Source organism: Schistocerca serialis, chromosome 1, assembly GCF_023864345.2.
Source record: "Schistocerca serialis cubense isolate TAMUIC-IGC-003099 chromosome 1, iqSchSeri2.2, whole genome shotgun sequence".
Lineage (NCBI taxonomy): Eukaryota > Metazoa > Arthropoda > Insecta > Orthoptera > Acrididae > Schistocerca > Schistocerca serialis.
Window position 1 is genome coordinate 637,906,403 of NC_064638.1, and position 26,441 is coordinate 637,932,843.

General features: G+C 43.8%; 1 protein-coding gene across 1 annotated transcript in view; it reads left to right on the plus strand.

The window, feature by feature from the left end:
- The first annotated feature begins 857 nt into the window (after positions 1 to 857).
- LOC126457969 (uncharacterized) overlaps positions 858 to 26,441 on the plus strand; it is a 55,395-nt gene continuing 29,811 nt past the window's right edge. The window contains exons 1-2 of the mRNA XM_050094733.1: positions 858 to 2,100; positions 20,928 to 21,104. Of these exons, the coding sequence (XP_049950690.1) occupies positions 1,993 to 2,100; positions 20,928 to 21,104 (285 nt within the window). The 5' untranslated portion in view covers positions 858 to 1,992. The remainder of the gene's footprint in view (positions 2,101 to 20,927; positions 21,105 to 26,441) is intronic.

Sequence of the window (26,441 nt, forward strand, 5' to 3'; positions counted from 1 at the left end):
TAGCAACGGTACTACGACACTCCCCTGCGGCACACCTGAAATCACTCTTACTTCGGAAGACTTTTCTCCATCGAGAATGACATGCTGCGTTCTGATATCTAGAAACTCTTCAGTCCAATCACACAATTGGTCTGATAGTCCATATGCTCTTACTTTGTTCATTAAACGACGGTGGGGAACTGTATCGAACGCCTTGAGGAAGTCAAGAAACACAGCATCTACCTGGGAACCCGTGTCTATGCTCCTCTGAGTCTCGTGGACGAATAGCGCAAGCTGGGTTTTACACGATCGTCTTTTTATAAACCCATGCTGATTCCTACAGAGTAGATTTCTAGTCTCCAGAAAAGTCATTATACTCAAACATAATACGTGATCCAAAATTGTACAACTGATCGACGTTAGAATATAATAGTGGCTGGTGTGTTGATGTTCTTCTCAAGTAGTGGCTTGAATAGTCCACATCTCCAGGTCACATAGGACACCCAGTAGATGTAGAGCAATTTTAATCCAGCGAACACATTTGGTCTAGTTCTAGTTCAACGCGCTGGCTTGTTTGCAACACTCTAGGAACAGATCGCTGAATCGATGGTTAACTGCTCAGCGGAAATAACTCCAGACAACAACATCCATCCATCCATAAGCGTGTGGGCGTAGGCACTACCACACAGGCCGTCGCAGCTAGCGTGAACGTCGCAAGCCTAGCCTACGAGGAAGGCGTCAGCTTACGCGCTTCTGTAGACCGCGTGGGCGGCGGGAGGGGATGCGTGGCCTGCTGCCGCTGCCGGGAGGCGGAGGCGGAGGAGGCGGAGGCGGCGGCAGACGTGGCCAGCGCGGCGAGCCGCCAGTGCCAGAGTCGACGCAGGGACCGCCAGGTGTCTGCACACGGCTGTCGTGGGCCCCCTCCAGCAGCGAGGACACAAACTGTGTAGCGAACCTGCACGTGACAGCCTTAGCTCCAAGATCCGACCACATCTTCGGAATAAGTCACGGTGTAAAACGGTTCGGTCTTTGACCGATTGTGTAACTCGGATCTTGTGAATGCAGTGTCAGCTTTTAATTTCTACGTTATGTTCGAAAGTTTGGAGCAAGTACAATACCGCATCGATAAACAATTTGCCACTGAGTAGATGGCAGTAAATACAAAAACCACATGTGTTTGTTGCGGACAGTTTCTTTTCGTGTGCATAATGTAAAGAAGACTGGAGACCTCTAGGTAATATAGCCTGATCGTGTAAGTGAAGCATTCCAGTAAATAGGCTGTGTTCATGAACTTAAGAATACATGTTTAGTGATTTCGGCGAAAGATCGTTGAGCTGCAATTAGAGTATGCGAAGAATTTTCCACACTAATGTGCGTGTATTACTCTCGCTCGAATTGCCTTACAATCGTTCATTTTGTGCTTCTCATAAACATCATATGTACAGACTGGAATTTTCCCTTGAGTGATCAGTTGGTATTTAGGAGATGTACCGTATAATCAGAATAAGTCAACATGTAGCCTGACGAAGGAGTTGTCGACACTCCTCTTCATCTTGCCGGCTCAGCTGTCTTCGAATGAGCTGTAATCACCATCTTCATCGGAGACAACGTACTGTGACGGATGCTCCTCTCATTTCTCCGCGTATCACTATTTTACGACAAGAGTGAAAGTGTTTACTATAACATTCGTCGTTGCTGTAATTATTGTTTTCGTAGCTGATTAAAGAAATCGCGTGCCTGAAATGGTGCAATGTGCGACAGATGTGAATTTAGTAAAATATTTGGTACTTGTAAATACCTGCACCGAAATTGAGGACGAATAAGGTAGACTGTTCATCGAAAGTGAAGGATGATGCGAGGGTGCTGGTCGTTCCACCGTCCACTGGCGGAATTCTGAAAACGGTTTTTATAGACGAACTTCCATTCGCCATCGAGAGGTCACTGTTGTGAGTAGCAACACCGGCGTGCAGTCTGGAGTGTGAGTACCCGCTGGAGAGTCGTGGCTGCCCAGTGATGGTGGAATCGACGCAGAGCGCGGGCGCCGCCCCTGGAGGCCAGTCTGCGAACGGCGGCCGCGATGAGGCGGTCCCCAGCGCGCCCACCACCCGGTCACCGGAGTCAGTGAGTGCCACCGCACATACCTTAACTCTCTTATGTAGGCCGCAGTGCTTCGAACAAGAAATGTTACTTCAGTTGCCCGACCCTAACAACTGGCAGATTCCTTACATTCAGAGAGACTTGATCGTTCTCAGTTTAACCACACACAGCACAGATGTTAATAATTGCCGCCATATCTTACTGCAATATTTTCCACATTAGAAGAAATATATTTTCAATGGACATACTTGTATGTGCTTGATTGATTATGTTCTATTTCCGTACAGCACAATTTGATATGCATTTCACAATGCATAACCGATTTCGACAAGCCAATGGTTGTCACCAGCTTTCGTTCTTTTGGGTAAATTTAGAAAAGTTGTTGTGTTCTTCAGTCCTGAGACTGGTTTGATGCAGCTCTCCATGCTACTCTATCCTGTGCAAGCTTCTTCATCTCCCAGTACCTACTGCAGCCTACATCCATCTGAATCTGCTTAGTGCATTCATCTCTTGGTCTCCCTCTACGATTTTTACCCTCCACGCTGCCCTCCAATACTAAATTGGTGACCCCTCGATGTCTCATAACATGTCCTACCAACCGATCCCTTCTTCTAGTCAAGTTGTGCCACAAGCTCCTCTTCACCCCAATTCTATTCAATACCTCCTCATTAATTATGTGATCTACCCATCTAATCTTCAGCATTCTTCTGTAGCACCACATTTCGAAAGCTTCTATTCTCTTCTTGTCCAGACCACTTATCGTCCTCGTTTCACTTCCATACATGGCTACAGTCCATACAAATACTTTCAGAAACGACTTCCTGACATTTAAATCTACACTCGATGTTAACAAATTTTTCTTCTTCAGAAACGCTTTCCTTGCCATATTTTGCTCCCCAAATAGCAAAACTCCTTCACTACTTTAAGTGTCTCATTTCCTAATCTAATTCCCTCAGCATCACCCGACTTAATTCGACAACATTCCATTATCCTCGTTTTGCTTTTGTTGATGTTCATCTTATACCCTCCTTTCAAGACACTATCCATTCCGTTCAACTGCTCTTCCTAGTCCTTTGCTGTAAAAGTCTAGTTGATCTGTACAGGAGAGCACATTTACGTCACTGGTACGACCTAGTTTAGCATATTCCTCGATTGTTTGAGACCCCACCAGGTCAAAAATACGGCTCTAAGCACTATGGGACTTAACATCCTACGTCATCAGTCCCCTAGACTTAGAACTATTTAAACCTAACTAACCTAAGGATATCACACACATCCATGCCCGAGGCAGGATTCGAACCTGCGACCGTGGCAGCCGCGTGGTTCCGGTCTCCCACCAGGTCAGATTAAAGGAAGAGATAGAAGTAATTCAGAGGGCTACAGCTAGATTTTTTTACCCGTAGTATCGATCAGCATGCGAGTGTCGCGTAGAAGTTTCGTGATATTTAATGACGATCTCTGGACGGTAGGCGATGTTGTTTCTGCGAAACACTGTCGAGAAAATTTAGGGAACTGGCATTAGAAACTGATTGCAAACCGATGCTACTGCCGCCAATTCGCGGAAGGACTTCAAAGACAAGATAAGAGAAATTAGGGATCGTACGGAGAAATATACGAGGGGCGTTCAGAAAGTAAGCTCCGATCGGTCGCGAAATGGAAACGACTATGAAAATCCGATAAAGCTTTGCACAGATGTGTTGGGTAGTGTCTCTAGTATAACCCCAGTTAGCATCACGTCGCTCTTCTCATTTCTGAGCTCGCAGTGAGTGCGTAAAGATGTCTAGAAAATAGTGTCTGCCGCTAAGTACGAGGGCCTGGTGAGAAATTTCGCCTGAAGCTATGCAGCTAACATTACATAACTGTCGTGCTGTTTCGTCTTCACGACAATTCTCAGCCGCATTCTGCAGGGGCAATGAAGATGCTCCTGCATCGTTTTCAAATGGAAATGTTAGATTATCCACAATACAGTCCGCAATTGTCTCCCCCTGAGTTCATCTCTGGTCACATGAACCGCTGTCTTTGAAGACAACATTTTGACACAGACAACGAGGTGTAGGCCAGCGTGGAGAATTGGCGGAAAGCACTGGCGGCTGCCTTCTATGATGAGGCTATTGAAAAGTTGGTACAACGCTATGACAAAAGTCTAAGTCAGAACGGCGACTACGTAGAGAAGTAGCTGAAAGGTGTAGCTAATTGTTAGAAGTAAAACATTTCTGATGTTCACTGTGGTTTCAATTTGGCAATCAATCGGAGCTTACTTTCTGAACAGGCCTCGTAGATCGTCGTTTCCCTCTCCTTTTATTCGCGAGTAAAGGGAATGACTAATTGAAAGGTACTGCGTAAGTGTGTAGAAGTAGGCGCAGAAACCGTATTGTGACGTTGCAGTTCTTTTATCTAGAGTAGCTACTTGCAGCACGTGCTTTTAGTCTAATGATGGCCATTAGTTGGTCGAACCAGTTGCGCATTGTCCAATGCTGTTTCATAGAAGCGTTAAAAAGTAAAAGAATATTTTCTTTAGTTTACGGAAGCTGACTTTCTCAACACCACGTTAAAATTAGATCAAATGTTCCTTGTTATTCAGAAAAGTTGCCCATTATGCATACCATTAAGGCTTTAGTTCACCAGATATTGCAAGAATTACAGTGCAAAATAATTAATGTTATTAATCACCGAAACTACCAAAGATTGTTGCAGAAACTGAGATATTATACTATTATTGAAACAGCTTCACAATATATTCAAGACAAGAAACCTACAGCTTTCGTTTTTAAATACGCTCGTGATCAGCTATTTGTGATGAGTGATTGATTTGTGACTCGAAACAAAAATATTCACCCAACTGCACTCTGTCTACCTTAAGACCACTACTATATGTCTAGTGTATCGTAAGTCACATGAGGAATTGAGTAAACTACTTCAACAAACGTAGAACATACTTCTAGTTTGGTTTAATCCGTATTGATTGCAAAAAGATATGCATTCTTTATTTTCATTTTTTGTAATTTCAAAATCACATCCACTTTAGAGTGTTTATGTTTTGATTTGTCGGTTCACAATACGTCCGTCATTGATTTTCCACTCTGCTGCTGAGAATGGTTTTGGTATTTTCCCCTCTACGGCTGAGATTAGTTTTGGTACTATGCCAACTCGCCTGGCTGTCTTTCAGTTCTGAATTTCTCAATATGTTGATAAGAGTCTAATGCAAACTGTAATAAGTAGATTCATAAAATGGCAGTATGCTAACATAGTTTGGACTGATGTATTATTTCTCAAATGCCGTTAGTACAGACTGGACTAAAAGCCAGTTGTAAGTTTTCTCGCCATCTGTGGACCCAAGGCAGAGTGCTAACTCATACTTATCGCTTAAAATGGTCCATATGGTACATCCCTTCCTATATCCCTTCTATGGTCAACTTACTCCTATACTGAATGAATCTTGCTCTATTAAGGTCCATCATTCGATATTGGCACTTACCTACACTACAGACAACCACTACAATGTAAGTACCAAAACAAAGGTGGCTCGAGCATGTTAACATTACACTACTCCTTCAGTTTTTCAGTTTAGGCGATAAGGAAATTCCTTGCCTGAAATATGTTTTGCTTATGAATTTCTTTCTATTTTGTTGAAGTCCACAATGATTGTAAATTTGATCACATACATTTCAGAAATGGAGCATGTGCGGTTTACGGCATAATATTTACAACACTTATATCTTTTTTCTCTTTAAAAAAAGTGAGTTATTATAGACAATGGTCACCTTCATCACGGTAGATGACACAATGTGTGGAAAATAGTTGATTGCGACCAAATATGACGCCCAGATCCAGCAGAATTTTGGACATGCTACAGAAGCACACTACCATCACATCCGACCATCAGACAGTGTTACACAAAATTCATGGAATCCGGAACTATTATAAAGAGTGATGCATATGTAGACCGGATGCAACATGCGTTTATCCGGAGCCCTATCAAACTAATCCGTCAAGCGTCTCGACAACTGCGATTGCCAAAGGGATGATGTGCATGGAGTTACACAAGAGACTGAAGCTCCATGTCTACAGAATTTAGCTACTGCATGCGACTCAACGTGAGAGGCCAAAACAGAATGCATTTGCAAATTGCATCGACGATCACCCAGACTATCCGAAAAGGTTAAGTTTGCGAATGAAGCTTTCTTCCATACGTCCGGGAACATAAAACGAACCATAGTCAGAACATGAATTTGTGCAACAGTCCAAAGGTGAACCTGTGATTCTGTATGTTTAATTAGAGTATGGTTGAATCGGCCACGGTTGTCTAGCGGTTCTAGGCGCGGAGTCCGGAACCGCGCGACTGCTATGGTCGCAGGTTCGAATCCTGCCTCGGGCATGCATGTGTGTGATGTCCTTAGGTTGGTTAGGTTTAAGTAGTTCTAAGTTCTAGGGGACTGATGACCACAGATGTTAAGTCCCATAGTGCTCAGAGCCATTTGAACCATTTGAGTACGGTTGGAGCGTTTCTCTTTGTAGAGGCGTCCATAGCTCCTACTGTGTTTATCTGGACGTGTTGTAACCGTTTGCATTTACACAGGTCGAAGAACTGCAACCTTACATCGTGCTGCAGCAGGGTGGTACCACTCCTCACTTTGCATCGATCGTTCAGGTGGCTCAGGGCTACAAGTTCAAAGGCGCTGGATTGGCGGAGGAGGAACCATTTCTTCGCTCCCGAGGTCACCGCACATAATCCTGCTAGATTTTTTTCCTTGGGGATTTATGAAGTATGCTGTGTACCAGAACGCGGTGCGCGAACTGCAGGGACCGCGAGCTTGAATCAGTGCAGCAAATGCACATGTTAATGAGCACATGTCAAGGCCTGATACGGGAGGATTTGGAATATCGCTTAGATGCACACAGTGAACTCTGTTAAACGGTTACTAAAGCTTCAGCTATGTGTGAAGATTATGGCGCCAACCTTACCTTTCTACCAACCCTCATTTCTGAAACATACGTGATCGCAATTGTAAAGATTATTCAGGAACATCCTGTAGTTTGAATCAATGTCATGTATGCCGAGCACTGCCAGGGGAGACATGCCCATAACCTAACAAACCTCATTTTATCTACGTGGGAAGTTCAGCTCATTCGTAAGAAGACGAACACGAGAGCTGCAAGTATAAGGGTTAGAAAACTGTAGAAGAGGAACGAAAGCTCTGAAATAATAGCTACAAACGACTAGGGTCGCACGTGTGGGTTAAAACACAAAGTAGTTTCTTGTTTAATGCCAAATTGGGGTAGACGCACTACTAGAAGTGTAAAAAGTTTTACTGTATAAGAAGAAAGTTTACACAAGATTTCCTAAGCAACGTAGATATCAGAAACTGACACTGACAAACCGTAGTTTCTCCAATTAGGGGCCTCTACTGATATCAAATGCTCCTGTGGAATGGGGCGTGACACACAACATTTTAAGGAACATTGTCCTTCGGACTAGCACACAGCTTCACATACGAGAATGGTTTGAAAAGTTATCGGAACGGGGTAGAAAAAAGTACTTACATCACTGAAACTTCTATTTATCGGTATAGTCTCCCTGTAGATTAATGCACTTGGCCCAACGATGTTCCAGTGCCTTAATGCCATCTCCAAAATGTTCCCTCCAGGCCTGCAAAATAGTTGTCAACTATGGCTATCAATTCTTCTTTTGAAGTGAATCTTCGTCCACCAAGAAAAATTTTCAGCTTTGGGAAGAGATGAAGTCTGACGGAGCCATAACAGGTGAATAAGGCGAGTGTGGCAACAATTCATACCTTAGTTCGTGTAATTTACCATGGCAATAGCACGTGTGTGCGGGCGAGCATTGTCTTGATGGAAGATGACTTTCTTACTTGCTAAACCTGGCCTTTTTTCGCGTATCTTTTGTTGCAATTGGTCCAGAACGTTAGCACATTATTCTCCAGTAATTGTTTGCCCAGTGGGGAGATAATCTACAGACAGAATACCATTCGCATCCCAGAACACTGATCCCATGACCTTTCCCGCCAAAGGAATTTTCTTTGCTTTCTTTGGTGGCGGAAATTCAGCATGTTTCCACTGCTTTGACTGTTGTCTTGTCTCTGGGGTGTAGTAGTGCACCGAAGCTTCAACTGTAGTCACAAACTGGCACAAAAAATCTTGTTCGTTTCTCGTAAAACGGGCCAAACATCGTTCCGACATGTCCATTCTCATGCGTTTTTCATCCATAGTCAAGAGTCGCGGCACCCATCTGGCAGATAATTTTTTTAATTTCTAATTCTTCTGTTAAAAAGTGATATATCGTTTCAGATGACATCTGGCAAGCCTGAGCAATTTCACGCACTTTCAATCGCTGATCCTCCATTCAATGATTTCTGGAGTCGTGACACATCTTGGCCGACCACTGATCGGATCATCATGTGAGTTCTTCCGACCAAATTTTAATTCATTTTTCCACTTGGAAACAGTTGAATATGAAGAAGCAGAGTTCCCCATTGTATTCTGGAAATCGGCATGAATGTCCTTTGCTTTCATACCTTTCTTTACGGAGTACTTAATCACTGCTCGAATCTCGATTTTTTCCAACTTCGCAAATCACTAAGCGGGAACAACAAAAGAGCCACGTCACCGCCACAGCTCCCTTCCAAGAGCACTGACGTGGCACGTGTTTACAGGCAACAGTCCAATGAATATCACTTGCACAACCCGTTGCGCTAGCGCTGAACTCTCGCGGTGATTCCGAGTATTTAGGTGATTTCTGAGTTCTTGCATCAGTTTCATCTCTACAGTTCTGTTGTACGTGAAATAGCTGAATTTAATTCAGGGAACTCAGATATCTGGTGTTTAGGTACGAAGTCATTGGCAGCCACTCGTTAACAGCTTGTCTCCATTATGACGACAACCTGCTACCAGAAAGTTATACAGTGTCCCAACGAACAGCATTTACAGCAAAATTCAGATACATTGTTGATTTCTACGCGTTCCGAAGATTCAGTGTCGATGTTGACTTGTGACTAAACATTGTGACCTGCTGATCTTAGTCTATTAATTTTAAAATCAATGTTTGATGACTAAATTTAAAGAACCTAGCCTCGATTTTGGTGTTACTATATGTAAGTAGTATTTGCAGCACTCTCTAAACTCACAAGATATTTGATCTTTGAAAGTGTAAGGAGATTCAGCAATTACTTTCACAGCTAATCACTGTAAAAATTGTGATTGCCAACATGTGGACCATTGCTGTTCTCTGCAAACACGGCGGTCTGTCGGTTGACTAGTGTTGTCAATCGCGGAGTCAGAGTGGCAGAGGTTTGTTTGGTCCTGGCAGCGGCGGAGGCGGCGGCGGCGCGCGGCCTGTGCTAACCGTGTCAGAGCGGCGGGCCGCCGCGCCTTCCTTTACTATTTCTGTCCCCCGGCTATTGCGTACACAAGCCGTACCTGTCACGCAGATACGCGGACAGAACAGCTCTTTATCCTCGACTTTCGCAAAAGCCTTCAAGTAGTCCCAGTTATCCTCCCTGCAAATTTTCAGATCAAAGACGTTAGAAGGCGTAGAGGTGGGGCGCATTTACAAGAGAGTGAACAAACTGTCATCCCGTGACACCAGTTTGTGGGGAAGAAAATTCTCTCTTTCTAGATGTGCATTCTGCCGAGAAAAAGACTGCAGTTTTCATTCACTTACGCCTGCAGATTTAACTCCCAATTCCAGATAGGTACAGCCTTTATTGTTACTTACATTAGATAAGGGTTCACTAAAAAAAAAAAAAATACATTAACATCCGAAAGTTGACGGGTCCATTTTCCCAGAGGCAGTGTAAAAAGTTTACATTGATGACTATGTCATGAAAATTGTTCCGAACAGATCTGGATCTGATATCATGAGCAGTCATATCTTTTATTCCCGACCGATAGTTTTCATTGTACTACAATCTGAGTTTCTTCTATAAGGTACATCACAGTAGTTCCACTGAAGGAAGATTCGCTGTAATATTGTGGCTCATGCATTGAAGTAAGCGTAATCATTGGGGATGAATTCAATGAAATACAATAACAAATTTTATCTGTGAAATGCATTCAGAACTAATACGAACATCGTTTCTTTCTAGTGTTTGTCTTCCCCTCCGTCGTCCAACTCAGTAGTCATTATCGCTATCTCGTCGACGCTCTCAATTATCATATTTTCACTATCTTATTTCCCAAGATCGACTATGCCTCGAGCAGTTTATAAAAGAAAGAATTTTTCTAATTTGCTGTACACAGTGAGTAAATTTGGTCCTTGAGTGATAAGACCACATTCCGTTAGGGCAGTAACAAATCAGTGATCATCTCTGAAGGTGATCGAACTGTCATAAATCTGAAATAATTTCCATTGGTTTAAAATACATTATATTATGTTGTAAAATATACAAAATGAGACGTCGTAGGCTTTACCACAGCAATTATTGTTGGTAGTATTCTCGTGTTGGCTGCCGGATCCTGTAACTGGATATTTCGGCGATCCGTCTGTCCGCCATCTTCAGAATTCCACTGAAAACTGATGCCAAGGCTGCAAATTGTTGTCCTACATGCCCCCGTACCGCACACGGCGCGTTCACTTGCGCCGTCCCCCCTCCACCCCCCCACCCAGCTGCCCCCCCCCCCCCTTTCCAAGATTTGCAACCTTGACATCAGTTTTCAGCGGGAATCAACAGTAGCAGTGTCCCCGCTAAAGATGGCGGGGAGATGGAAATCCGACATATTTTAGGATCCAGCAAGTTTTTGGATTCGGCAGCACACGGCCCGTTCATGTGCGCCCGCCCACCATAGCTGTCCCCCCCCCCCCCCCCCCTTCCAAGATTATCAACCTTGACATCAGTTTTCAGCTGGAACCAGCAGTAACAGTGTTCCATAAAGATGGCGGGGAGATGGAAATCCGACATATTGTAGGGTCCAGCAAATTTTGGGATTCGGCTGCAAACTCGTGGAGAATATCAAGAATATACAAAGTAGTCCGAAAGCCAAAACGCCTTAGTAAATAGAATACCAAATACTTGCGTTATTTGTCGTTTTCATAAATTCACAACTCTCTGTTTTAAGCAAATGTCCTATTGGGATGTACGTATCAGGAACTATTTTGTATCTGGCCACGCGTGGTAGCCGTGCGGTCTAGGGCGCTTTACCATGGTGTGCGCGGCTTCCCTCGTCGGAGTTTCGAGTCCTTCCTCGGGCATGAGTGTGTGTGTTGTCCTCAGCGTAAGTTAGTTTAAGTTAGATTAAGTAGTGTGTAAGCCCAGAGACCGATGACCTCAGCAGTTTGGTCCCATAGAACTTACTCCATATTTCCAATTTCCAATTTTGTATCTGGGCTGCAATGCCTTTCATGATTGCATTAAAATTATTTTCTCACTGGAAACACCTTACTGATCATGAAAGCTTTTATTGATTCATTTCCTTCATTGATAATCACATTGTATTTGGATCCGTTAACCATAAACTTCGCGATTTCGATCTTCTCGACATGTAGATATTGTTTCAAACTTCGCACTTTGATTCGTGAGAGTAGTTTCCTAACGTTTAAGGTTTTAGTCTTATATGTTCATTTGGCTTAGTGATTCAATTATTCATGTCTCCCAGCGGTTGTAGGGACTTTAACGCGGTAGTACTCAGCCACTGTTCTCTCCATAGGTCGTTATTCTGCACCGCATCTCTTTTTGCAGTTTGCCATATTGGTTCAAGTATTCCGCTCTCTTGCTTTTTCTTTCCCATTTCATCCTTTTCCACCGTCTTCAGTATGTAATCCGAACACTCCTTACACTGCTCCCTGACCATATATCACTGAAACTAGCAAAAAACGATTTCGAAATATCTGAGGTTGGTATAGATGCTTTCGGTCTCCATGTCCTGAAATTTATTAAACATCCTTACTCCGCTATGGCCTAAAGGCACATGTGCTACTACATGTCTCACTTCTTCGTTGACATAAAAGGCGTTTACGGGTTCGCCAGTTCGATTCATAACATCACAGAATTTGCAGTACACGCACTCATCGGAAGCTATTGCTGCAGTAATCTCATCTCCTTGTCTCGCCAATATACCTTGTAATCTGAACTTGTATCACTTATGCGGTGCGGCCTTCTCACCACGTCCTTACTGGCTACTAATATCGATACCACACACAGCACGCAGTTCGTTCACACGGTCACACTCAGGCACTGGATAAGCGTAATTGGCACGTTATAGAAGGAGGAGCGGCCATCTCCGCATGGTTACCCAGAGTGAACTAAACTGGCCTCCGTGCATGACATGTTCGCTCTCACTACTGTCAATCCTAATCTTCCTTCCTCTTTTACGACTATCGAATATCACAGACAGGGTTTTTCAAATGACATATTCATCACATTTGAAGATCAACGTTTCTGGTTTTCTGTAACATCATTCCATGGCATTGCATTTCATTGTTTCCATGACTTCAGTTCAGTTGATGTAATTATAGGTCATTTCCTATTGCACAGATTTGAGTTTTCCTACAAAGTACACTAGTTGAAATATTTGTTGACTCCTACTGTTTTATCTTGTGCGTCAGCTTCCTTTCCATAGTCCAATCCCCGTCTATTGCTCTGATATGGGTTTAATTCTTACTTTACTGGTTCCGTCAAAAGCTTCTCGATTTAGCACTATCGTAACTGTAACTACGGTTTTAGTTTCGTATTGTTTCGCATTTAAAGGATCTTGACACAAACCTATTAATTATAAACTGGAAACCATAATAAATGTATGCCAGTTTCTGGTAAATATTACAGAGATTCTTTATACACTGTTTCAAATCCTTCTACTGACCGTAACATTTGTATGCGCTATAGAGAGCTAGAGTCGGTCATAGGTAAGTCATATGACACTGGTGTCCATAACCGCTACTGTCACTCAATAACATTGCAGCCTATTAGTCACAGGCAGGAACTTACTAGATACTCTTCTGTTATGAATATGCCATCGCCTATGCCATATAGAGCATTTTCGGTACAGTACAACATTTCTCTTCTACTTAAAGAAGTGCTCGTAGCTTTCAACGTGTGTAATTTAGAGCCCTTGCTTACTGCACATTGTTTTCTTGTTCTCATCCGTGCTATCTCATTCCAAAATATCGAAAGCAAGGAGCTCGCAGTAGAATAGATTTGTTTCACAGTGGCTAAGATGAAGAAGTGCTCATAGCTCTCAAGATACGTACTTTAGTGCCCATGTTTACTTGAAATTTTTGCTTCGAGTGATCATTCCTGTCATGTCCCTCCTGGGACACCCTGTATAATCGAAAAATCAGTTTTTATTCTTTTACAGCTAAGACCCTTAAGATTAAGTCGTACACCGTCAGAGAGGTTACATGGGCTTAAATTTCGGTAAAATTTATTTATACGTAAGTAACTGGGCTCTTGCGTGACGTATAGATCGAACTTCCATTATATTTGTACAATCTTCTTATTAGCTGATGTGTGCTACAAACTTTTCTGTACGACATTTACCGATAGATTATGTATAAACTTTGCCAATATTCATTTAAAAAAACTGGAGATTTCTTATCCTCTGTAGATCTCTTTTGTTGGCAGTCACATCGTCTTCTTCATCTCACGGTCTTATCCCTTATCTCTGCGGGATCTAAATTTGTGTACCCCATGGGTCCTTAGTCTATTGATATCACAGGTGGAAGCTTGACAGCGACTTAAAAACGTTTCTGAACTCTGTAACTGATGCGCGACATGGGTAAAAGTCTGTATTCTCCAAGGCGGCCGGCCGGAGTGGCCGAGCGGTTCTCGGCGCTTCAGTCTGGAAGGTTAGTTAGGTTTTAGTAGTTCTAAGTTCTCGGGGACTGATGACCTCAGATGTTAAGTCCCATAGTGCTCAGAGCCATTTTTCTCCAAGGCGGATATGGGAAATACTGACAGCCTAATATTCGCTGTCAGAAACACCTCTTCCACGTAGCTCGAACATTATCAGCACACATTCACTTCATCGCGCTCAGCGCTAAATGTGAAGATTGTAAAGGAAAGAATGAAATGTATCCACAACGTAAACATATCATCCAATTTATAAGTTTCAAACAGCACAGTTGCATTTCTGCGAATTCTTATTACCGGTAGGTTTTGGAGACTATTATTGTTCTGCCGACGCATCTGATAAATATTTCCAAAGAACTAGTAATTATTCACTGAATCCAAATATAATTGCGACATGTTAAATTCAGTGATACTTGTGACGTAAGAGAGTGGATGACAAGCCAGTTACGTAAAAGATGTTCCACAGTTCCACATATCCCCAACGTCATTTGTAGTGCGGAAAGAGAAATTTTGCTCACCTCTACCAAAGATTTATGTACATCTCATTTCTGCGGTTGTTCATTGTTTTTTTTTTCTGCGGAGAGTGTTTGTGTACTTCCAGCATGCTATAACGGAGCATCACAGGGAACGAGGCCGCGTCCCCTGGTTGCTATTGCCTGTAGATCGGAAAGCGGACCCTTTCATTATATCGGAAAGCAGCTGTTTTATTCTATGACATGCCGCCTTTTAGCGGTGTTTTGTTCTTACGGACAAAAAATGTTGGGTAAAGAGGTTCCGAGCGTTTCTGCTCTAATGTTTTAGTCATATGTTCATCTGAAGATGTGGCTTTTAGTGCCGGTAGTGATCCACTAATAAAGGATTAAATACAGCTGAAGCGATTATTACTACCAAAGATAACTACCCATAGCTGTGGTTTCCCTACCTACAAGGCTGGCTGTAAGTGTTCCTTTGCACATTTTTGACATGCTTTCTGCATTTTAGAAAATTCCAGTTTTGGCCATGTTACGGTAATTTGAAAATGTGCCCTGGCTTGAAACTAGTCATCAAGTAACCAAAATCAGTGAAAATTGTAACCTTGGCTAGTCTTTCGTTGTACTAGAGTGGGCCGGCCGTTGTGGCTGAGCGGTTCTAGGTGGCTCAGTCTGGAACCGAGCGGCCCTTCAGTCTGGCAATGAATTTGGTATCTCATGTAGTCCAACACAATGTTTTTCCAAATTTGAATTTTTTTCTATATAGCTATCATGAAAGCGCTATGAGAAGTGTCGAAATAATACAATTTCATAACACCTCTTAACAGCTGAAGACCTTTATCGGCTCACTATGCTACTGATCCTGAGAATCAAATGTTCATGTCATGCATCTGACCACGTGAAGTTACTACTTCGTAATAAATACACCATTAGGCAGCGCATCTACCTGCTACTAAGTGTAATTGCTTTAGTTAGAGAACACGAGGTAATATGTAAATTTCAGTTCAAAGCCACCATATTAGCGAATGTAACTTACGTAATTTTCATAATGTTTTATTTTTTGAACGGTGACATGTTTAATGAAGTGTGCTCACCCATTCCTTTTTCTCTTCCTTTCCTAGTGCGATTTCTACAGGAGAACATTCCGTGAAAAGGCGTGGTAATCTGTTCATCACCTGCTCAAAGAGCGAAACAAAATCTACCCTTGCCGACCGGTGTGGCAGAGCGGTTCTAGGCGCTTCAGTCTTGAACTGCGCGACCATTACGGTCGCAGGCTCGAATCCTGCCTCGGGCATAGATGTGTGTGATGTCCTTAGGTTAGTTAGGTTTAAGTAGTTCTAAGTTCTAGGGGACTGATGACCTCAGAAGTTAAGTCCCATAGTGCTCAGAGTCATTTGAACCATTTTGAAAATCTACCCTCCGGGTTTGTTGGTTCGGTGCATGCGTTCGGATAAATCAGTTAAATTTCGGGAATATAACTGTGGTGTCACCGCCAGACACCACACTTGCTAGGTGGTAGCTTAAATCGGCCGCGGTCCATTTAGTACATGTCGGACCCGCGTGTCGCCACTGTGTAATCGCAGACCTAGCGCCACCACCAAGGCAGGTCTCGTGATACGAGAGAGCACTCGCCCCAGTTGTACGAGAACCTAGCTACCGACCAGATGTACGAAGCCTTTCTCTCTCATTAGCCGAGAGACAGAATAGCCATCAGCTAAGTTAATGGCTACGAACTAGCAAGGCGCCATTAGCCATACAGTGATTGTACTTAAAGTCTTCTGTGTATCGTCAAGATCGATGTACCACCATGATTGAGTAAAGTTAAGTATTAAACCTGCTCCGTACTTTTCTTCCTAACATTAATTACGTATCCTGTTCCAGTACTTCACGCCCGTCTGCGTTAGTCTAGCTTGCCTTTTCAGCCATCTCAACTTCACGGTGTCGGCCCAGATACCGACACAACAATAATCCCAGTTGGGTTTGCTTCTGAGTGAATTTGCAAATAAAAACTTGCTTTATTTTGTGTTCCATTAGAAAATACCGTCAGATTTTCGTACCAAAGTTGCTTTTGGTGTCCCAAATCGAAGGATGTGGTCTTTCTTGAAACTTTTGGCAATGGGCCCTGCTTCGATGGACTTGGTAGCATACAATCGTATATGTTTGGTGAATAAGTGATGTACGGCCATAAGGTATTTAATGTTTTCCCTCGCCTGCGGGTATGGGGCTGCGGCGTCACCTTGTTTTGACGTTAGTATCGGGTACATCGGTATGTTTATAGATAAGTTTATCGATTTCGTCCTCTGACAGACCGAGCAGCTTCATCGCAAACTGTGCACCCGCCAGTGTAGATCCCGCAGGTAACAACAGGATGCAATTTTTCACTTACGCTTTTCCCCCCGTATGCCCTAACACCATATACGTCTAACAAATCATGTGATCCTGACGGGCATAAGGTGTGCATCCACGCCGTGATAAACATGAGGGTGTCTTGCGGTGAAACACCACATAATTATACAATTTGTACAGTTTTGTTAATTTATGAGAAGATTGTTGCTGTACAATTTGTTTTACTCTCTACCAACTGGAATCTGCATTTTGCAGTGCAGTCATGTTCTTAAACATCTCACGATAATAGCGATGATGTGCCGTATCTTTCATCACATAAATCTTGTAATTGTCACCTGCTCTACAAATTCACTGAATTTTGGCAACATCTGGTAAGCTGGAAAGTGCATCCGCCATTGCGTTCTCACTACAGTTAATGTATACCATTTGAGAACGTATTCTTGCAAGATTCCTCAAAGACAACAACAACATAACTACCCCTGAGTAATTTGGCTACCGATCTGAGCACAGCACCAGCCACCAATCCCAGCGTCTAGTGGAATACATACATAGAGCTAGAGGCGAGAAACATAGTACAGAAGCGGTCTTTCTCAACATCGAGAAAGCGTTCCGTAAGGTCTGGAATGATAGCTTAATATACAAGTCATCCCAGTTGCGCATTCCAGGACACATGGTCAGCATGACAGACTCGTTCCTGGCGTGGGGGGGGGGGGGGGGGGGGGGGCAGTATTCTGTTAAGTAAGGCAAACGTTTTAGCACGATCAGGAATGCAGTGAGCAGGGTCCTGATGGGGTCGGTTCTAGGCCCCATCCTTTACACACTCTGCACCAATGACGTGCCAGAATTGACAGGTAATGAAATTGCCCTCTATACGATACGGCGGTATATGAAAGCAGCAGTAACATAAACTTCATTGCACGAAAACTGCGACAACACGTAGGTACCATCACGCAATTGTGCAACACCTGGCAAATTCAAATGAATCCAGAAAAATTGTTGCTGTATGTTCACAAGCAATTGAGTCCTCCAGACCAGCAAATCTCTGTGACTAGCAAAGTGTTAGAGTTGAGTGGCTCCGCAAAATACCTGGGCCTAAAGCACGACTGGGGCCTATCATTCGTGCAACAAATAAATAGAGCAAGAAGGGAGGGCGGCACTGCTTATTATCAATTGTACCCACTACTACTGGTTGGGAAGGGACGGTTATTGGTAGATACGCAGCTTAGTTTGTACATTAATGTTATCCTGCCAACGATGCTGTACGGATCAGAACTATGGTCACTAGGAGCAAATACACATATGAATAAGCTACAGTCTTTGCAAAATAAAACCCTCCGCACCATCGCAGACGCAGACCGACACACACCAAAAAAAAACTCACATTAAGGATCTATTAGGCGAACCATTCTTCTCCATATCCATATGGAAGAAGTATGAAAAATTGTATGAGTAGGCTTCCACTTCGCGCCCACGTCTCACTCGTCAGCTGTGTACACATTACTCTGACGCTTCAGGTGAGAGACTTGTATCCATACTAAACAGACAATTTAGGCTATAACACATTGAAGACAACAATCATGCCGGAACACAGTCATTCAGATACATGATCATCGACATTTTTCTTAAAATATTAAAGCCATGTCTGAAGGCAGACGGGCATGCTCATGTGGTGATTCAAGAGACAGTTACACAGATATAAACAGGTTGCCAGAAAAGACACCACCTAGGTGGTCGTTAATGAGTTAGATTGCAAATGGCAAAACGTTTATTTTTTCGTGTTCACAATAAATTTTAATATGACTACCGTAAACGTAATAACTAAATTTTCGAAAAAACGTAAAGATATCCAGGACCTCGAGTTCTGTTGACGAGTCTGTCCTTTTGCATTCAGATAACACTGGAAAGGCTGATAATGCTAATCTCGCTTTTATCGTCTTTTTGTATTATGAAAAACAGTCATGCACCATGACCAGAACAGGACACGTCTGAAGCGACACTACAGCATCCTTACCCATCTAGATGGTGGTGTATATTTGTACATCAAAGCTCGTTTAATTTTGTTAAATACTTGTGGCCATTGTGGTGTTCATATCCAGGGCGCCGTCTTCTTTAATACATCTAACAGTTCTTGACTGTTGATGAGCTGACTGGTAACAAATTTTTCGAATGAGTGATGCCGAATCATAAAATGCCCTCTACTGCTTTACTGTGCAGGAGGAGGGAACTTCTCTATCGATTTTATTTTATCCTGCTCAGGAACACTTCCGGTGGGAGATACAATGTGGCCTATGAACCATGAACCACAACCACAGACCTTGCCGTTGATGGGGAGGCAAACTTGCCGTTCCTGAAGGGGTGGGGGGGGGGGGGATCCGTCTCTACAGTGTCATTCTGTGGATCATGGCGTTTAATTTTAGATCCCTTAATCAATCTGGAAGGTTAGAAAATTTAAAAAGGGAAGTGGATAGATTGGAATTAAGTATGGCGGGAATTTGAAGTTCAGTGGCAGGAGTGCAGGACATCCGACCTCGTGAATATTGGGTTATAAATACAAAATAAAATAGGGGTAATGCAGGAGTAGGTTTAATAATGAATAAGAAAAGAGAAATGCTGTTAAGCTACTATGAACTGCATAGTGAACATATTATTGTAGCCAAGATAAACACGGAGCCAACACCTACCACAGTAGTCAAGTTTTATGCCATGTACCTCCGTATCTGATGAAGAGATTGAATAAATGTATGATGAGATAAAATAAATTATTCAGATACGTAAGGGAGATGAAAATTTAATACTGATGGGGGACTGAAAGTCGACAGTATGGAAAGAAGAAAAGTAGTGAAGCGTAATAGTAGTAGGTGAATATGGACTGGGAGAAAGGAATGGAAGAGGAACTAATTCACTCTTTAGTTCATCAATCCGATGAGCTTTTAGTTCAGTTAATTTTTCACATAAACCATCGAAAGGTGGCAGAGGTTGCTCGATCGGCGTAACTTATGCACTAATTGTCGGTTGTACGTCACGAGCAAATCACTTACTGTAGCAACTGTAGGTTCTGAAATACCGAAATGAAAATCTGATTCTTCCATAGACGGATGGAGAGTATTATGCCCTTCGTCATAGACTTGTCTTCCTGCATCGGGTTCCACTTCTATCTTTCCTGCTTTTCCGGATTTTTTCACAATTTTGATTATTCACTGACTATCGTAAATTTATAAACAGAATTAGTTACAAAGTCTGAGTTCATACGTCAATAACTATAAGCTGCAACAATTATTGACTATCACAGATAGACAAGATCGATGCTCATGTAAGTAACAGATGATGGGCTAGTACTCCATATCGCCAACGTGCGGCGCAATAGTGGCTATGATGGACAACTTCTGTACAAAAATGTGCTCAAATTTCAGATAGTTAAATGCTTCACTCAAAGTGCAAAATGAGCCATGAGCTATTTAAGAAAGATTCAGAAAAGTTGTCGAATATGTGAAGGTGTGCTAGCTAGGCTGATGTCCTTTACCTTTTCCGTTACCATGTTGTACAGCATCGTATAAATTTTTTCTTGTTCGAAAGTATAGTTCCAGCTTTTATAGGTTTATACACTGGTTGATCTTCTCCTTTGGTTTGGAAAATCGGTACTCCCGATTGGTGTTCGGATAAAATAGATGAAAAAGGAAAGGATACTCATATAATACACACACAACTATTCTTTTGGCGTACCCCACACAGGGTGTTAGAATGACGCTTTGCTCCTCTCTTTTTACTTCACTTTTGCTCTGACCTTGTAGTTATAAAGAGGGTCATCACATCATCTGACATGGACGAAGATGGACAAAGACACTATTCGGAGACGAATGTCCGAATCAACCTTACAGCTCTTGGTTGAAATGAGCCCAAGATTTTAAACTGATTGACCTTTAATGTCAGCACCACTGACTGCTATGAGCAAAGACAATAACTGAACGGAGTACACATTCGGTCATTATGTCTCTTCACAATGACCTGCCACCTTCGCTGAATCCTGTCTGTAACTAATGATAGAATAGCAAAATCATGTAATTATCCACAATGAGAGTAGATATATTAAAAAAAAATTGTAAAAGTTCTAAACAGATACAATATGAAATTGCTTTCAGCCAGAAAATATTATAATTTAATGACGATTACACGTGTGTGCGTTAATTGCCTGCGGCAGCGTGTCCCTGTTGGTTAACTGTGCGTGCCGCGTGTGCAGGAGGAGCGGCGCCGCACGGGCCAGTACATGGCGCTGGGCGTCGTGGCGGCGACCTTCCTGGTGGGCCTCTACCACGCCTGCCTGCAGAAGAACGCCGCGCTGGCCGGCCTGCTCGTACCCTCGCTCATCATGATCGTCTACCTCGCCTGGGTGCTCTACTCCGCCAGGAAGAAGAAGGTACGCCTTCTATACGCACACTCACTTTTAGTTAAACTACAATGAAATTATCACTCTGCCGCGGATCTTGGGCTGATTAGAAACTTCAGGCAGAGTAAATTAGTATATCTTCTGGTAAACCTTCCGGGATGTAAGGTCGTGGTCCATGAAACTCTTCAGCTCCTAACGTTTCGTCCAGAGCTGCGCTGGACATCTTCAGAGGGGTGTTTCTCCTCCGGTGAGTCTTGCCGAGAGCTGCGCTGGACATCTTCAGAGGGGTGTTTCTCCTCCGGTGAGTCTTGCCGAGTCGGCAAGACTCACCGGAGGAGAAACACCCCTCTGAAGATGTCCAGCGCAGCTCTGGACGAAACGTTAGGAGCTGAAGAGTTTCATGGACCACGACCTTACATCCCGGAAGGTTTACCAGAAGATATGTTATCCGGTCGTGAAAGCCTTCATACTAAGAGTAAATTAGTGTTCTGGATCGAGACTCGAACTCGGGACCTTTGCCTTTTGCTCTCCCGACCTTTTTTCTTGTATTTAGTTGTTTTTTTGGAGAGGCTCCGACCACTTTTTTGTCAAGAAAATCTGTAACGACCGCTCCAAAGCACGATGTAGGAACTACCATCGAGTCCAATGGGTATAGGAAGGTAGGAGAAACGGAAACCGTTACTGTTCAGAAAACCAGAGTATGTAATTATAACGTCATAACTGTCCTGGAAGGAATCTCGCTGCCACCCTAACAAGCACCAAGAAATAACAAGAAAGTCAAAGTGAAGCCACCCCAATAACCTTCAACATTTAAAAAGAAACATTCCGTTGCTAGCTGTGAAACTTTTAGTTCTTTTTGGGTGGCATACTCGCCTGGTTTTCCAGAGATGATCACTTTGAAACGTCCCCTTAGACAAATTTATGAATTACTGTGCTGGTAAACATCTTACGTTATTTGATTTTCAAACAACTGATGAGAACTGAACGTACTCAGACATTTCTCTCTTTACTTATCCTGATCAACACTAAACTGACACACAATATTTTTAGCGCAACGCAATCTGACTTTCAAAAATCCCTACAAAAGAATGGCCCTAACTAACAATAACCTATATCTTTCAAGAATCACTTACCTCACAAAAATCTTCGTCACTCGAACTACTGCAATACAGCGAGCGCCACTACTGCCAGTTAAATAAAAGATTCTAATTACTGAAGGCACTAACTACTGATATGCATAGTCAGTAAATGAAAGATTTTGATAGAGAACAAACAATTTATTTACCTTAATAGTGTTCAAAAGTCATCATATATATATATATATATATATACACACATCAGTTCATGATATACAGTATTACAAATTTACTCTTTCTGATGGACACACTTCCAGATCGCCCGCTCTCAAAATTCTGCCGTCTCTCTCCCCACATCCACCACTGCTGGCGGCTCACCTCTAACTGCGCAACGCTACGCGCTGTTGGTGTTACCAACATAAAAACCTAAACAGCCTGCTTACAACTTATCACTTCGCGTGGTCGGTTCCACAAACGACAGCACCGCCGCTCATGTTCGCGCACCCGGCATACCCCAACTATTCGGAGGGTCCGCAAAAACCATTCCTAGGAAATTTGCATACCAGTCCTTGTACTTTCATAGCCGTAACAGTTTTGTATGCCCATCTTGCAAGTATTGTCAGTAATTCAGTAATTTCATATCTGCATCTCGATGTAGGTAATGCGCTGTCAGTCCTATAATCTTCGTCTTATGATACGGAAAATACATTCCCTCTGGAAAAAACAGAAAGTCGGAAGAGACTGCTGGACGTATAGTGCGCCGCATGAACGCTGTGCTCCTCTTTTCTTTCTTGGCAGAGTCCAGAGAGACAACGACACGCCGTAGACCAGTCGGTGGTCACCCGTATCCATCACTGCACGGTGTTGACATATCGGCGAATTCACCAAATGTATTGCGTACTTTTTGCCATTCGTTGGTTGTTCCCGATTCAAGACGAAGTACCATGTTGACCTGACTGTTGTAAGTATTATGGGGTGGTGTTCCGTGCGCCACTTGCCAATTAACGTCAGGATGTTTCCTTTCCATCTTGTTTCGGGCGATGTGTCGAAGAAGCAGATAGTACACGTTCTTCGATGGCGGCCGTCGGGGCGTCAGTAAATGCGCCAGAACGTCACTGTGTTCAACGGTGAACGTGCGCACGTACTTTACGGGGGCGATATACACTCCTGGAAATTGAAATAAGAACACCGTGAATTCATTGTCCCAGGAAGGGGAAACTTTATTGACACATTCCTGGGGTCAGATACATCACATGATCACACTGACAGAACCACAGGCACATAGACACAGGCAACAGAGCATGCACAATGTCGGCACTAGTACAGTGTATATCCACCTTTCGCAGCAATGCAGGCTGCTATTCTCCCATGGAGACGATCGTAGAGATGCTGGATGTAGTCCTGTGGAACGGCTTGCCATGCCATTTCCACCTGGCGCCTCAGTTGGACCAGCGTTCGTGCTGGACGTGCAGACCGCGTGAGACGACGCTTCATCCAGTCCCAAACATGCTCAATGGGGGACAGATCCGGAGATCTTGCTGGCCAGGGTAGTTGACTTACACCTTCTGGAGCACGTTGGGTGGTACGGGATACATGCGGACGTGCATTGTCCTGTTGGAACTGCAAGTTCCCTTGCCGGTCTAGGAATGGTAGAACGATGGGTTCGATGAGGGTTTGGATGTACCGTGCACTATTCAGTGTCCCCTCGACGATCACCAGTGGTGTACGGCCAGTGTAGGAGATCGCTCCCCACACCATGATGCCGGGTGTTGGCCCTGTGTGCCTCGGTCGTACGCAGTCCTGATTGTGGCGCTCACCTGCACGGCGCCAAACACGCATACGACCATCATTGGCACCAAGGCAGAAGCGACTCTCATCGCTGAAGACGACACGTCTCCATTCGTCCCTCCATTCACGCCTGTCGCGACACCACTGGAGGCGGGCTGCACGATGCTGGGGCGTGAGCGGAAGACGGCCTAACGGTGTGCGGGACCGTAGCCCAGCTTCATGGAGACGGTTGCGAATGGTCCTCGCAGATACCCCAGGAGCAACAGTGTCCCTAATTTGCTGGGAAGTGGCGGTGCGGTCCCCTACGGCACTGCGTAGGATCCTACGGTCTTGGCGTGCATCCGTGCGTCGCTGCGGTCCGGTCCCAGGTCGACGGGCACGTGCACCTTCCGCCGACCACTGGCGACAACATCGATGTACTGTGGAGACCTCACGCCCCACGTGTTGAGCAATTCGGCGGTACGTCCACCCGGCCTCCCGCATGCCCACTATACGCCCTCGCTCAAAGTCCGTCAACTGCACATACGGTTCACGTCCACACTGTCGCGGCATGCTACCAGTGTTAAAGACTGCGATGGAGCTCCGTATGCCACGGCAAACTGGCTGACACTGACGGCGGCGGTGCACAAATGCTGCGCAGCTAGCGCCATTCGACGGCGAACACCGCGGTTCCTGGTGTGTCCGCTGTGCCGTGCGTGTGATCATTGCTTGTACAGCCCTCTCGCAGTGTCCGGAGCAAGTATGGTGGGTCTGACACACCGGTGTCAATGTGTTCTTTTTTCCATTTCCAGGAGTGTATGTCCGACACTGACCGGGAGAAGATGCTATGTTGGTACTAGTTCTTCGATGATCGTCCCCGTAAGGGAATGATTCCTATTTCGCCACCGTTTCTACATAGTATTAGTACACATGACATGCGTCTTCTCGAGTACGTTGACTAAACCAACGCTCCCTTCTCGTGCTGTGAGGGTAAGTGTCTCCTACTGCACCTTAAACAGCTGTCCCTAGCTTACATAATATTCAAAAGCCGCCTGAATCCTCATAGCCATCGTGAGGTGGCACATCATGGGAGCAAGATAAGGATTGATGGGTGAACACGAGTTGCAGCATATCCAAGAACCGTAGGGCGTTCAGTCGTTCTGATGTGGGAACTCTCAGCAGCAACAGTCGTTAGTTGTCCGCAGCCGTTCTTTGAGTCTCCTTATGGAACATGAGATCCAAATTTCAGAGGCTTTGAACCAAAGCTAAGGGTCCTTTCGTTCCTGGTTCTAATCCACGCCCCATATCAATGAAATGTGATTTTCGGAAGCTGACCTCGCTGCTAGCCGCCATCCCATTCGTGTGTAGCCAAACCAGGACTGAGCGAGTCTCGTCTCATTCCGGGCGACGAACACAATGCCATCCGCGTATGCTCTAGTACATACAAATAGTTAAGATTTTTAAATTAAATTCACAATGCATAAGGACATTTGCATTATATGTAAAATTACTAATAGTATAAAAAAGTCTCAACTGTGCAACACAATGCTGTCCCGACTACAAACAATTAATGAAATAAACTCGCGACGGCACTCTATCCCCACAACTATATCACAAGTATGGGATAATCCCACAACGGGACTTGAATATAATTTCAACAAACATTAAATAAAAGACGTTAAAATGCGTATATCTCCACTGGTTATTCTGCTCTCATACAGACAAGATACGGCCAAGCTGCCCAAAGGCTAACCACATGTAAAATCGAAGCAACAATAGTACTTCACTGATTGGCCACAAGCCTCTTCCACATAAATCACACTAACTAGTTAAATAAACTGCCGTGCCCCTAAAAAACAATTACAATCATCATGAGAATTAAACCCTTAATTTTATTTGCCCAAATACCTTAACCACACGCTCACAAGGTCCTTACAATAACGCAAAGAGTCCTAATCCGGCGACACCCCAGCCGTGGCATGATTCTAAAAGAATAACGACAAACTACTCAACCTGAGGCTGAAACGGGAGATCTGCAGAATCACATGTGACCTGCCAAGATTTAGGCATCGTGCGATGGCGGAAAAGCCATTAATGCAGAAGGCAAATGCGCCCCTGCCCCGGACCAGCAGAACAGAAAAGCGTCAACCACTACTGCCATACAAGGTTGTCAACATACAGCAAACAACAAACAGCTAAACAAGTTTGACCAAAATTAACGTACACAGTAATACTTAAATGGGAAATTAAAAATTCAGCTATTATAGCTTCCGTAAGGGAGTGGCTTCCCAGCAATAACAAGACGATAAAAAGAATAATTACATAATAATTCAAACAAGAGTTTAAAAAATCAACGTATGTGGGGCCTCTTTGGGGCTAATAGGCACTGTAATTGGGATACGCTCCTCGAAAGGAGTCTACTGGGGCACATTTGTATGTGGCACCCGAATATGATTTTATAAACGATGTATGTATTTGACAGGCTTTGTATCGCTGACTTTGTAAGACCGCAGACTCAGAGATA